The sequence below is a fragment of the Simochromis diagramma genome, unplaced genomic scaffold (assembly GCF_900408965.1).
Source record: "Simochromis diagramma unplaced genomic scaffold, fSimDia1.1 OVJJ01000361.1, whole genome shotgun sequence".
NCBI lineage: Eukaryota > Metazoa > Chordata > Actinopteri > Cichliformes > Cichlidae > Simochromis > Simochromis diagramma.
The window spans coordinates 16,935,212-16,947,966 of NW_024386860.1; the positions used below are offsets into that span (position 1 = coordinate 16,935,212).

The 12,755-nt window shown below is 40.7% G+C and overlaps 2 protein-coding genes across 3 annotated transcripts; both read right to left on the reverse strand.

Moving 5' to 3' along the window:
- Positions 1 to 358: 358 nt before the first annotated feature.
- Positions 359 to 3,508, reverse strand: LOC120732929 (transmembrane protein 176B-like). Of its 2 annotated transcripts, XR_005695710.1 has the most exons (5): positions 3,126 to 3,508; positions 2,518 to 2,628; positions 1,639 to 1,689; positions 653 to 783; positions 359 to 444 (listed from the first exon to the last, which is right to left on the reverse strand). XR_005695710.1 is itself a non-coding variant. In XM_040030847.1 (4 exons), the coding sequence occupies exons 1-4, from the start codon at positions 3,300 to 3,302 to the stop codon at positions 658 to 660; spliced, it is 465 nt and encodes a 154-aa protein (XP_039886781.1). In that variant the 5' UTR covers positions 3,303 to 3,508; the 3' UTR covers positions 454 to 657. The 2 variants fall into 2 exon arrangements, 1 of the variants encoding a protein (XP_039886781.1); XM_040030847.1 differs by lacking the exon at positions 359 to 444 and having other exon boundaries at positions 454 to 783.
- Positions 3,509 to 10,534: 7,026 nt separating this feature from the next.
- LOC120733176 lies at positions 10,535 to 11,938 on the reverse strand. Its single transcript, XM_040031255.1, has 3 exons — positions 11,887 to 11,938; positions 11,670 to 11,742; positions 10,535 to 11,576 (listed from the first exon to the last, which is right to left on the reverse strand). Exons 1-3 carry the CDS (start codon positions 11,915 to 11,917, stop codon positions 10,730 to 10,732), a joined length of 951 nt encoding a protein of 316 aa, XP_039887189.1. The 5' UTR covers positions 11,918 to 11,938; the 3' UTR covers positions 10,535 to 10,729.
- Positions 11,939 to 12,755: the final 817 nt, after the last annotated feature.

Below are 12,755 nucleotides of genomic sequence, written 5' to 3' on the forward strand. Positions count from 1 at the left end.
TGTTGTATGACTGTATATTTAATATGAGGCTACCAGAAAGCTGTTAGCACAAAGACTGAAAGCAGGAAGACTAAAGCCAGTATTTTTATCAAGATGAAAAGACTTACTTTAACTTAAATGCAGTGCATTTTAGCTCATGTGATGCTTAAATAAAAGCTGCACTGCAGGGACTTGGTGTTTCCCAGCAGACGCCACATAAAATAATGCAGACAAAACTAAAGAAATAACTTCATATCATATTTTCGAAGTTTCACCCAAAATATAAAAAGTTACCAATATAAATATTTTCATCTTTGCACAACATTTCCTGTGCAAATACAGATTTAAGATAAATATAAAAAATTATATTTGTCCATATTCTACCATGTTTTGACGCTGACGATGAGCTTTGATCTCCACGCCAGACAAAACAATCAGCAGCAGATTGATCACCAGAATCACCATCTGGACACAAACACACTCTTTGTTGTTACTCTCAGAAAGTTTTAACTGACCTTTGGTGAAATGTCAATGTTTACTTCTTTTAACATTTAATGCATTTTTTGAGACACATCTTTCTTGTACAGGCTTATCATCTCCTCTGGCTGCAATTAGACATGGATGATAATGGAAGAAGAGATTAGCTCTGCAGCTTCTTCTTCCCCACACTTACCACTATCAGGTGATAGGCTTTGTTCCATAATTCTCCAAGGTGTATAAAACTATCATATTCATGGTGTAGACAACAAAAGCTACCGTGGCGATACCAAATCCGGTAAGATACAAAATCATGTTGAGTATGACCTAAAATACAAGACTTGTGTCACTTTATGCACAACAAAATATGCATTTAACACTCAGACAACTTAAAAAGCCAACAAATGCTTCAACTTTAACAGTTTGTCTCCACAGTGGAAGTCACTGTGTGACTCCTGTTCACTGGAGGAAATTTCTTCAACGCTGTTCAACACAATGTGGGTGCATATTTGGAGATATCTACTGCTACATGTATCATGTAGAAAAGATGATGGTGTAATATTTGCACCATCATTTTAGCCACAGGTCCCTTAAGGTCCTGTAAGTTGTGAGGTGCAGCTTCCATGGATTGGAATTGTTTGGCCAGCAAATCCCACAGACGCTCGACTGGATTGAGATCTGGGGAATTTGGAGACCAAGCCAACACCTCAAACTCATTTGTGCTCCCCAAACCATCCCTCAACCATTTTTCCTTTGTGGCAGGGTGCTTTATTCTGCTGAAAGTGGCCACAACCACCAGGGAGCACCATCTCCATGAAAGCATGTACATGGTCTGAAAGAATGCTTAGTTAAGTGGTCTGTGTCAAAGTATCATCCACATGCATGGCAAGACCCAACACAGAACAATGGCCAAAGCATCACACTGCATCCCCAGCATTGCTTTCTTCCCATAGTGAATCCTGGTGCTACGTGTTCCCCAGGTAAGCACACACACCCAGCCATCCATGTGATGTAAAAAAAAAAAAAAAGATTCATCATACCAGACCACCTGTGCAGCCATGCAGCTCCATATGCAACAAGCAGTGATGCACTGTGCATTCTGACACCTTTCTGTCACCTTTTGTAAACACAAATGTTATGCCTGCTCAGTATATGTATATATAATAAAGCTGAATTACTCACCCCAGTTGGGTGCTTCTCAAACAAGAGGGCTTTGATGCCAAGCACAATGAACTAGAAACACACACACACACACACACACACACACACACACACACACACACACACACACACACACACACACACACACACACACACACAAAAATCAATATTTAATCAAGTTACATACTTCCGTTTAAATACTCTATACAAGTAATTCCTTTATTTTTCACTGAGTAAACAGCAACTTGCGCACCAACATGGCCCCCAGGAGGTACCGATGGAGGCAGATGGTGAACCTCAACTGCTGCCCTAATTGTGTGTGATTAAGTGTGTGTATAGTAAAATGATATGAATTTTAACTAGTTGATAACACTATGTAAAGCATTATCTTCCATGTTCTCATTATCCACTTGTCTCTAATGTTGCCTGAGAACTAAAAGATTAAGATGCTCAGTTAAAGGTGATTGACTCTGATTCGCATGTGAAAGAAAACACTGGCCAGGTAGGTTGACCTTTGTTTGATAAAGCGACATCTAAATGATTTCAATGACATCTGAAACTGCAAACTGAACCTAGACATGGAGAGTGATTTATACAACTGGCTGTAAATTCTAAAAAGTTATTACAATACATTTTTACACCCCTTGAATTAAAATTGAATGTCTACACTTCACTGATTACAGAGGCAACATTACTGATTTTGTGCCTGTCCACATTCTTATGGTCCTCACTTTATGTTGTCAGTACTGTATGTTCCTGCATGAGAGGAGGAGTCAGATGTGATTTAACAAAACAGCCCCGAAAAGCTGTAGGGGTCTGGGAAGGAAATGCTGTTTGGTTTGATGGTCACACAAAGTTTCTGAAATAAATAAAACACTAATTAAACATTAGCTTTCTTACCATTGCTCCTGACCAATATGGGAAGCTAGAGAAACCAAGATAGTTTAGACTAGTACATGAAAAGATAACGCCGAGTCCAATACTGAGCAGCCCAATCCTAACCTGCAGAACCTGTGAAACAGGAAGTAGGATAACTGTTTATTGTCATTGAACAGTCATACATGGCACAATAGTACAATGAGCACTACTATTAGTAAACGTACAGAATGAACAGCATACATAAGCATACTTCTTATGGCATGTCATTTTCTTATGTTTCCATGCTGTTTGTTAAGGTGGACCTATTACTTCCATCTTTGTTGGGACACCACTAGGGTAGCTTTGCAGGAGTCATGGTTCAGGCTAAAAAATGTTTATCTTATGATCCTTTATTCAGTCCTTTGGTTAATCTGCTGTATAAAACAAACCATTTTAGCTCCCTTTAAGCTAGAATAAAGACCTGCAGGTGACTGCAGTTTCTGTGCTTACAGCCAGTGTGTATGAAATGACCATATAAGTGATATCTATTAGAGACCAAAAGTAAAACAAAAAAGCGTAACATTAAATCACTCAAAGTTTTAAAAGTAAAAAATTTTACACAATAATTTGACTGTTTGAGGTTTTCTCACCCCCGACACTGTCTCAGAAGCTCTCTGGGCCCCCTCAGGTGCTTGGACACAGCGGAGAACAATGGCCTGTAGCAAGGGCTCTTGAGGATCTGGAACAGAGGACGGCAGGGACTTTGGGAGTTGGAGGTAAAAGTAAACATAGTGATCCCAGCAGCTTTGGGCGCAGACATCTTGCATAGAGATCCTGGAGACTGAAACTGAAAGACAGTGATAATCATTTGAATTTGAAAGTCAGCACAGCACAAACTTTAACTTTCTGTCCTTTCCTGTTTTACTCTGATCGTCTTGTGTCCTGTGTTCAGTGTTTTGAGGTTTGCTTCCCCTTTGTCTCATTATGTCTGTGCTCTCCTCCTGTGTCTCATTCCCTCGTTATCCCTCTGTGTATTTAATAGGGGTGCAACGATACACAAAATTCACGGTTCGGTTCGATACTTTGGTGTCACGGTTCGATATTTTTTCGATACAAAAAAAAATGTTCATGCCTTTTTAATTTGTCATTTATTAAAATTATAAATATATATTTTAACTCAAAAGTACAGTTTTTAAATTTAATGTTGCTGAAACAAAAGTAATTAAAAAAAATAAATATATCTCAGGGCTCTCAAAATTTCAAAATCCCTGGTAGCCCTTCGGGCAGGGACTCTTCAGTTTTTGGTAGCCCAAAATAAATGTAAGTAGCCCGAATAAAAAAGAGAGCAATTTTTTGATTGATGTTTTGTTTCCTGTTTTGTTTCCGTTACAATATTATACATTAAAGTATAATATTGTAAAGGAAACAAAACATTAATCAAAAAATTGTTGAAAAACAAATTACAACATTGTATAAAAATTACAAACATCAACTCAAATACTTGGTTCTAATTGAACAGAAATTTCTATGAACTTGTAAGAACTGTGTAGGACATGAATCAGTCTGTGTCAGATCCTGAATTTGAAATTTCCACTGAAGTCACGGGTAAGAGACAAGTGGAACCAAGATCGAGGCCATTTGCTTTTTGAAGTTTGCAAAGACTGCTAACTTTTGCCAGTGGTAGTTCACTCTTTGCAACATAGTAGCTGTTCTAAACAGATTTTTCAGGTTTATTTTTAGTATGTTATTTGCAATTGGTGTTTGTTCTGGGAAAGATATTGCAGACTGAGCAATAATGCATTTCTTGCATTTCTCATGGCTTCTAATGGGGGCCTTTCTTTAAATGACTGGTCCCAGTAACAAAGGCGCTTGTCGACTCAGAAATCGAGAGAAAACCAACAACACACCCGGCAGAACATTATGTTATTTACACGGGTGCACATAAGTGGTCCGCATGTGCGCATTCGCTGTCAAAATAAAAGACGCGCACCAGATAAGAAGTTGCAACGCGCGTTTGCGTCCATATAAAAAGCACTGTTTTTGTCCGCTAGAGTGGGATTTTCACGGCACATTCCGCACCACATCTCTGTGCGTTCATCATTTGTTTGAAGCCAGCTCACCTCCTGCAACCACTTTTCCGAGAATACACGCTTCTTTTGTGGTTCGGACTCCTTCTGACATTTCTTTGGAGGTGGAGGAACATCACAGTAATTGCTTAAAGGAGCTTCTTCGACATCTTTAAGAGTTTTAAACAAATGTCTGTCCTCCTCCAGAAAATCTTATGTATGCAAACACGCATTGCAACTTCATATCTTGTGCGCGTTTTTTTGTTTTGTTTTTTTTTTGACAGCGAATGCGCACCTGCCGACCACTTATGTGCAGCCCCGGTTATATAGCTCGTCATATTGCAGCCACAGAAATTCTTTTGTCCATGAAACCATAAAGCTGCACTTTCTTTTTGCCTTATAGTCTGATTTGTCATAACTTTTTCGTTTTGTGGTAAGCTTTTCTTTGGCTGTCACTTCTTTACCCTGACCTGTCTGCTGCTTTTACACACACACATATAACGGTCAGCGATTCTCTGCGCGATCAACCTCTCATATGTTTAAGCTTGCTGCGGGAGATTTCACTTGTCATGTTTGCATAGTAAGCTAACGATTGATAAGACGATGTCAGAGGAATTGGTGCACAAATTATCATCACTCACCAATCAGTGCTGTCGCTCTCTAGCGATTTTGCAAGCCCTGTATCTGATTGAGGAATCACTCATCTTTGGAAAAGAGAGTTTATTACAGAGAAATGGCTCTTTCCAAAATAAAAGCTATACTATACGCTTCTTCTGGGCTATATTCTCAGCAGCATATTGTAGCGGGTCAGGGCTGTTCGGGGTTCTGTTTGTACAGTTATGTTTTGTTTATGTTGCCATAGTGACGGGTGACGCCCTCTCGCTGCGACGGTGTGTCCTTCCGGGGTCAGAGGGCGCCTTGTGTGTTGTTGTTGTTGTTGCTGTGCGGTTGCTGCGCTGAGCAGTTAGCTAGCGGCAGTGTTCTTCTGCAGATGTCAATAAACGGCTGTGCTCCCTGGCTAGCTCACGGGAAGCAAGACCAAACGACACCTCTGTCTCCTCGTTGTCTGAGCTCGCCACATTGGTGTCAGAAGTGGGATGATGGTGGCACCCCATGTTCTGACCCGAGTGACTTTTCCCCCGCCGGTCGTGACCGGCCGGTGCGCCAAAAGAAGGCACCTGGACATTTGCAAAGTGGAAGCAAAAAACAAGCGCAAATTCAAACGCGATTTCAATATGTCACATATTGACAGTGTCTCACCAATGCCAATGACATAATTACCCAGCTACATTTCCGAAAGAATGCAAAAGCATTGACATATATTTTTCCTTCCTACAATAGCTCGACGGGCAGGGCAGAAATAGATCTTGGTAGTACGACTGGAAAAATCGCTAGCCCCGGGACGTCGGGCTAGCGATTTTGCAAGCCCTGTGTTACAGGCATGGCCCTTTAAGGATGAAGCCTGATGGGAAATGTATTCGGGATGTGTGTAGCGGGACTGCCTGGTGTGTGTGTGTGAAGAGAGAGAGCGGAGAAGGGGAAAAGGTAACGGTTAGCTACAGAGGAGACGAAAAGAAATAAAAGGAATATAATAACTCCCTCGACAGCCAGAGTTGTGTCGGCGATGCTCGCTGTGAGTAAACTGTTTCAGCCCACTGTACGGGGTGTTCGTGCCTTAGAGAGGAAATAAAGTTCGGTGAACCATTTTTCCTACGCCTCCTTCGATCTTTTTGCTAGCGGAGTTGACCTGTATAGTAAGCTGTTGCCGGCTACGAGTCAGTTACGGAACCTTCAAGTAACTGCCAGAGGTTTCCTTACTACGGTTCGGGGCCGCGGATCTGGCGCGGTAACACCTGTATCTGATTGAGGAATCGCTCATCTTTGGAAAAGAGAGTTTATTACAGAGAAATGGCTCTTTCCAAAATAAAAGCTATACTATACACTTCTTCTGGGCTATATTCTCAGCAGCATATTGTAGCGGGTCAGGGCTGTTCGGGGTTCTGTTTGTACAGTTATGTTTTATTTATGTTGCCATAGTGACGGGTGACGCCCTCTCGCTGCGACGGTGTGTCCTTCCGGGGTCAGAGGGCGCCTTGTGTGTTGTTGTTGTTGTTGCTGTGCGGTTGCTGCGCTGAGCAGTTAGCTAGCAGCAGTGTTCTTCTGCAGATGTCAATAAACGGCTGTGCTCCCTGGCTAGCTCACGGGAAGCAAGACCAAACGACACCTCTGTCTCCTCGTTGTCTGAGCTCGCCACATTGGTGTCAGAAGTGGGATGATGGTGGCACCCCATGTTCTGACCCGAGTGACCCCGGCCGGTGCGCCAAAAGAAGGCACCTGGACATTTGCAGGACTTTGTGTGGGGTAATGGGGTCGTCGGGGACGACTGACCCCTTAGGTGGGGGCTATGTAGCGGGTCAGGGCTGTTCGGGGTTCTGTTTGTACAGTTATGTTTTGTTTATGTTGCCATAGTGACAGGTGACGCCTTCTCGCTGAGACGGTGTGTCCTTCCGGGGTCAGAGGGCGCTCTGTGTGTTGTTGTTGCTGTGCGGTTGCCGCGCTGAGCAGTTAGCTAGCGGCAGTGTTCTTCTGCAGATGTCAATAAACGGCTGTGCTCCCTGGCTAGCTCACGGGAAGCAAGACCAAACCCTTGTCTGAGCTCGCCACAATATTAAACATATCAGGTCCCCATAAGGAGAATCATGTGCTAACGGCTGTCTAAATGACTCGGGTAAAGTTTGTAGCATGCATGCTTGTTGTTTTTGTCTGCTTCCACTTGTCTTTGCACTAGGATGATGTCGGTGTAAATGTGCAGTCATATTCGTTGTGTTCCCACTAGTGCTGTCAGCGTTAATCTCGTTGAAATGACGTTAACGCCACAACACGGCAAATCTCCGTTAACGAGCTACCCCTGTGTGGGGCTAGACGGCCAACATGTTAACAAGCTAACTGCGCTAACACACTAGTTCCCACCCATGTAATTGAGCATTGCGTGGCACATCCAACATACTGTTTTACTTTAGTCCATGACGCGCTTACCTTCAGGGTCATACCTCACATGAAAACCAAAATAATTCCAAACGCCAGATCTGAATGAGGGTGGGGGAGGTTCAATTTGCCATGTTGCAAGGAGAGCTTAACTTCTGTCTCGCTAGCTTGCCCTGCGCTCTTCCTTCTGAAGATGCTGTCTGTGTTGAACGCTCAGTGGATCTGCGCTCGACAGTGCAGCCTAGGCGGAGTAGTCGAACGCAGATTCACTGAGCGCTCAACACAGACAGCATCGTCAGAAGGAAAGTTGATCAAATAAATTACAAATTTTGTATTGTTCGATACATATGCGTACCGAACCGAAAGCACTGTATCGAACGGTTCAATATCGATACGAGTATCGTTGCACCCCTAGTATTTAAGCCCCGTGTCTTCGTCTGTTTGTCGCTGATCCATCTGCTTATTACCAACTGCATGTCCCATGTCTGAGGTTTTCATGGTCCATGTCTCAGGTTTTTATTTTCTTTGTTGTTGTTTTTTCAGGTTTCTCCCAGTTTAGGTTTGGCTTGTTTGGTCTCTGTCCCCTTTTGCTTTTGTTTGTATTCTGCTCCGCCGTAATAAAGGCTCACTCTCAGTTCCAGTCCATCTTCAGTGCTTGCATTCGGCTGCAATCTGCTCTCCATGCCTCTGCCACAGCAGACGTGACAACTTTTGGCAATAAAGTGTAGATTTTGATTCGCTGCGTCACTTTACAAACAAAAATCTACTAAATTAGAATTAAGATTTTCAGTTATTGGTCAAAGTGCAGACTCCTTTAGATATAAAGAACAACAAGAAGGGATGTGTGTAATTTAGATTTCCTGCTATTTAATTGATTTGCATTGTAACCCAAAGTAAATATGAACACTTACCTGTTAAAGTAGAAACAAAACAGAAACACAGTGAGGAAGGAGCTTAACAGGCCAAACCTGTTACCTGAAGTTTCCTCCTCTGTGGGAGTCATACAGAAACTTTATCAAGTTCAACTGAACATTCAGCTAAACACAAAGAAAAGTAAACATAATAAATATCATGGCATAATGCATTTAGTCTTTATTTTTTACTAGTTTTTATTCGTTTTACAATACTTTTAATTATAAAATGGGCATATTTGGTGTGAGATTAGATGACAGCTTAGAGGCTAAAGTGCAAGATTCCTTTTGACAACTATCAGTATTTGAAAACTATAATCTCCGTATTAAATGTCACATAATAACTTAAAAAATATTTTAGTGCCCCATTAAATTTAGGATGCTGAAAAGAAAAACAGCAGCGCTCTCTGGTGGAAAGAAATATTACAGTTTTATTCAACTCAAAAAAAGTTGAATACATTGATTGATTGATTGATATTGATTATTCATAAATGTGTTTGAACTCAGTCTGATTAAACTCACAACACTCTGTTATTGTTGAACTTTTCAGGCTGATACCTTGAATTTATGCAGCAACATCCTCTGCCAGATATTTCCTGTCAATTATGAGAGCTGCACAATGAAAATACATGTTGGGCCATTGTTTTATAAAAAAAGATGGTTCACCTCATCAATATTTTCATTCTGTCTCGATTGAAGATCTCGCTTCAGGTTATGCTACAGAATCTCAGCTGGGTTGTGGTAACCTAATTACACCCCCCCATCTGGGTAAAACTCTCAGGCAGGAGTGGAGTGAACTCTGCTCAGTTGCTGATCAGAACCTAAATAAAATATCTCTGAGAAATTTAAAGCAGATTTGAGCATTTAGGTAGATTTTTTTCTTTGGTTTTATTAGCTATGAAAAATGTAACTGTTTCCGTTTCCTAGATGATGTTTATAAGGTTTTGTTATCTTTGTCAACGTCTATAATAAAATACAAGACTACATTAGTTTCCCTTTCGTATATGAAGATAACTTTGCATGAAGTTTCATGAAGAACCCCCCCCCCCCCCCCAAAAAAATAAATAAATAAATAAATAAATAATTACAATTAAAATGTTTTTTTTTAAAAAAGAAAAGGATTATGAAACTAATTTATGTAATGGATATATGTTGTACAGTTGATTGAAAAACTCACACTGAACACTTTAGTAATATTTATGTTTAATTTCCAATTATCAAAATAATTTGCAACTTTAATTCAAGCTTTTCCTTTTCCTCATCTTGTTCCTTTCCTTCACTCAAACACTAAATTAAAAGTAAAATATGTCATTTACATCTCCTTTTACTGAGTGAAGAGCTGCTTAAGCTGCTTAAGCTGGCCCAAGAGGGTCATTAGGAGGTACTTACAGAGGTAGAGTACGCTGCTGAACCCCCAAAATTCCCCACTGTATCAAAAGTTTGTATTTTTGTGTGTCATTGTTAAAGGACTGTATGTTTATGGTAAAAGTGCTTCTGAAATTCTTTTTAATAATATCCCCAATTAAGTGTTAGCTTGCTTACTAATGATCCTGACCAAAATGTGAAGCCTGTGCAACCAATTTGCCACAAAAACCCTGAGTCGGCACATGAGTGGATAACTCCAAGTCCAATACTGAGAAGCCCAACCATAATCTGCAGAGGGAGCACTAAATGAACAACAAACAGTACTTTATTCTACACCTCGTTCTCCTATGCTTTTAAAGAAGAGCGATTAAGCTCACTTCCAACTTCTTTTTATTTTGGGGACTCTGCAAAGTAAGTTCATTTATCTTATGAACCTTTGTGCAGCCCCTCAGTTTATTCAGACACAAAATCTACAAATTTGCACTTTGAGCTGGTGTAAAGATTTAAACAGTAGGTGTGTGGGGCTTATATATATATGTGTGTGTGTGTGTATGTATTTTTGCACTTTTGATCCTTGTATATACAATAGTTTGCAGATACCTTTACTGATTTTTGAACTATGCACTTGTATTTTCTTTACATTTATAGTGTTGCTTTTACCTGCTATAAAAATCAGATTAAACCATATTCAACTGTCACTGAGATGAAACAGCCTGAAACAGGCTTCACTGAAAAACAGGCAACAAAATAAGATTGATTGATTTATTGATTTCACTTTCATCAAAGTTAACATCAGAGGTTGTTTTGCTGTTCAGGAAACACTGCCTTACAGTGAAGAATGACAGAAATGTCATAGGAACAATTTCATAGTAATGCATGTCATTTTAGCTCTCGATCTTTTGATTAGGAGTTAAAGCTACTTAACCTCTACCACCAGTTCAAATTGATAACAGTTTGAATGAGGTCAAAGCCAGGGAAGTCCATGGCAATAATCCCAAAGCATGGTCTGGGATGATTGGGATAAAACTGCCTGAGGTACTGATTGAGCCATGGGTTCACCTTTTCTGCCACTCTTTTTGGGGTCAGAAACATTCCTAGGAAAGTCCCAAAGCCAGTGCCGCTTGTGTAAGTCAAAACAACGTTATCACCCCCACAAGCCTCAGTGGCTTGGGCCAGCTGTTTGATTAGTTTGTTGTCCTCTTCTTTAACTCTGCTAACCTTATTGCTGCTATTCTCATCCGTCTCTGTGAGGGGAATTCCTAGTGTGAAGGTGCTTTTCTGCAAAAAGACCAATTTCCCCCTCACCTGGCCTATATTCGGCATGCCAGAGGTCACCCACACGTGCTGGTCATTGCTAATCAGATTCTGCACCATTTCATTTACCTTATTCTTGTTCAAAATCTCTGGCACCACTCTAATGAGCACAGCCTCACTGTTAAACTCAGACAAGAAAGCTTTAACAGTGTCCAGAACATCTCTGAATGTGCTGCGCTCGTATATCACCCCATGCATGACGTAGAGGGTGCCTTCCAGTTCCAACACTTTGAGATCCAGGAAACGAATCCCAGCTCTGAGCTGGTCACTCAGAGACAGGACCTGGTATTCTGACTCAGGGCCTCCATGCCGAGCCATGCTGCTGTGACTGCCGGGGATGGTGATAAGAGACAGGGGGCGGAAATCCTCAATGCCAGCCATCCACGGAATATTGTAGGACGCCGGAAGTATGAGGTTTTTATTGTCATTGAAGAAAGGATTGTTGCCATGGCATGAAACCCTGAATGATTTAGAAGATTTGTTGAAGTTACAATAAAGCCAATGCAAGTTAAAAATAATGTATTCCTGTTTTTATGATACATATGATACGTACATGGCAGACAGAAGGACACAGTGAAAAAGAAGACGCTTGTCACCAGCACTCATCTTGAAGAAATGTGAGCCAACTGGAAAAATTGCAGAAAATACAAGAATAAGTTATGCATTTTTTATGTTAACATCCCATTTTTAAATAAAAAATACCTATGCAACCAAATTAATTGTGCAAGATAACTGAAAGATTTCAGTTATGTTGCAGGTTTCAACTGTACCTTGTAAGCAGGGAAATTTCACAGCCAACATCCAGTGCAGCAAAAACCTGAGACTTATATGGTTCAGTTATCAGAAAAATTCTAGGTGTATGCCACAGATTGACTGATCTCGATAGGTCTTTAAATGTTTGTTCAGATTGTGATGTTTGAGAAGGTGTTCCCTAAAATCCAAGCAGTCATCTGAACAGATTGTTCTCTTCATAAAAACAGGGTTAAAACTGATAAGATTACAGGGGCATTTTAGTGCAGATCGAGGATTTGAGTAACTCCAGTGAAGGCAGTGTTTGCAAAGTTTAATCAAAAGCGATACCAAGTCTGTTGTTCAGAGAGGGAGGTGGCTGATGACTAAACTTATCACTGACTGGGTGTAGCGCTGTTGACCGAGCTTACTGAGCAGATCTGTTGATAATCATCACCCACACTTTGAAAATATTGAACTATTTACTGACCTTTTGCACTGTAAGTGAGTCCCTCTATATGGTCTCAGCTGCTTGAATGATCTTTAAATAGATATCTGGCAGTTCAAAGCATGTTGTTTTAAAGACATGTTTATTCAGTACGATTGAATGACTAAAATCAGTATCTCCTGTGAGAATATACAGAGGAAATTGTCCATAACAAAAACAAAATTCTAACAGGAAAAAAAACAAGAATGTTGAAGATCAGGGTGAAAATGATGTCGTAGCTATTTGGGCAGAGAAGAAAAATACAATAAATGTCAGCTCTTAGAGGTTTCAGGGAGAACTTGTACCAATAAAATTAAGACCTTATGGTAAATGTTGCTGTAGTCTGACAGACTCGTTAGGTTGGCCTTGATTTAGAGTTGATGTTGCAGGAAAGTTGTTCTGACTGGACTCGACTGTTTATTC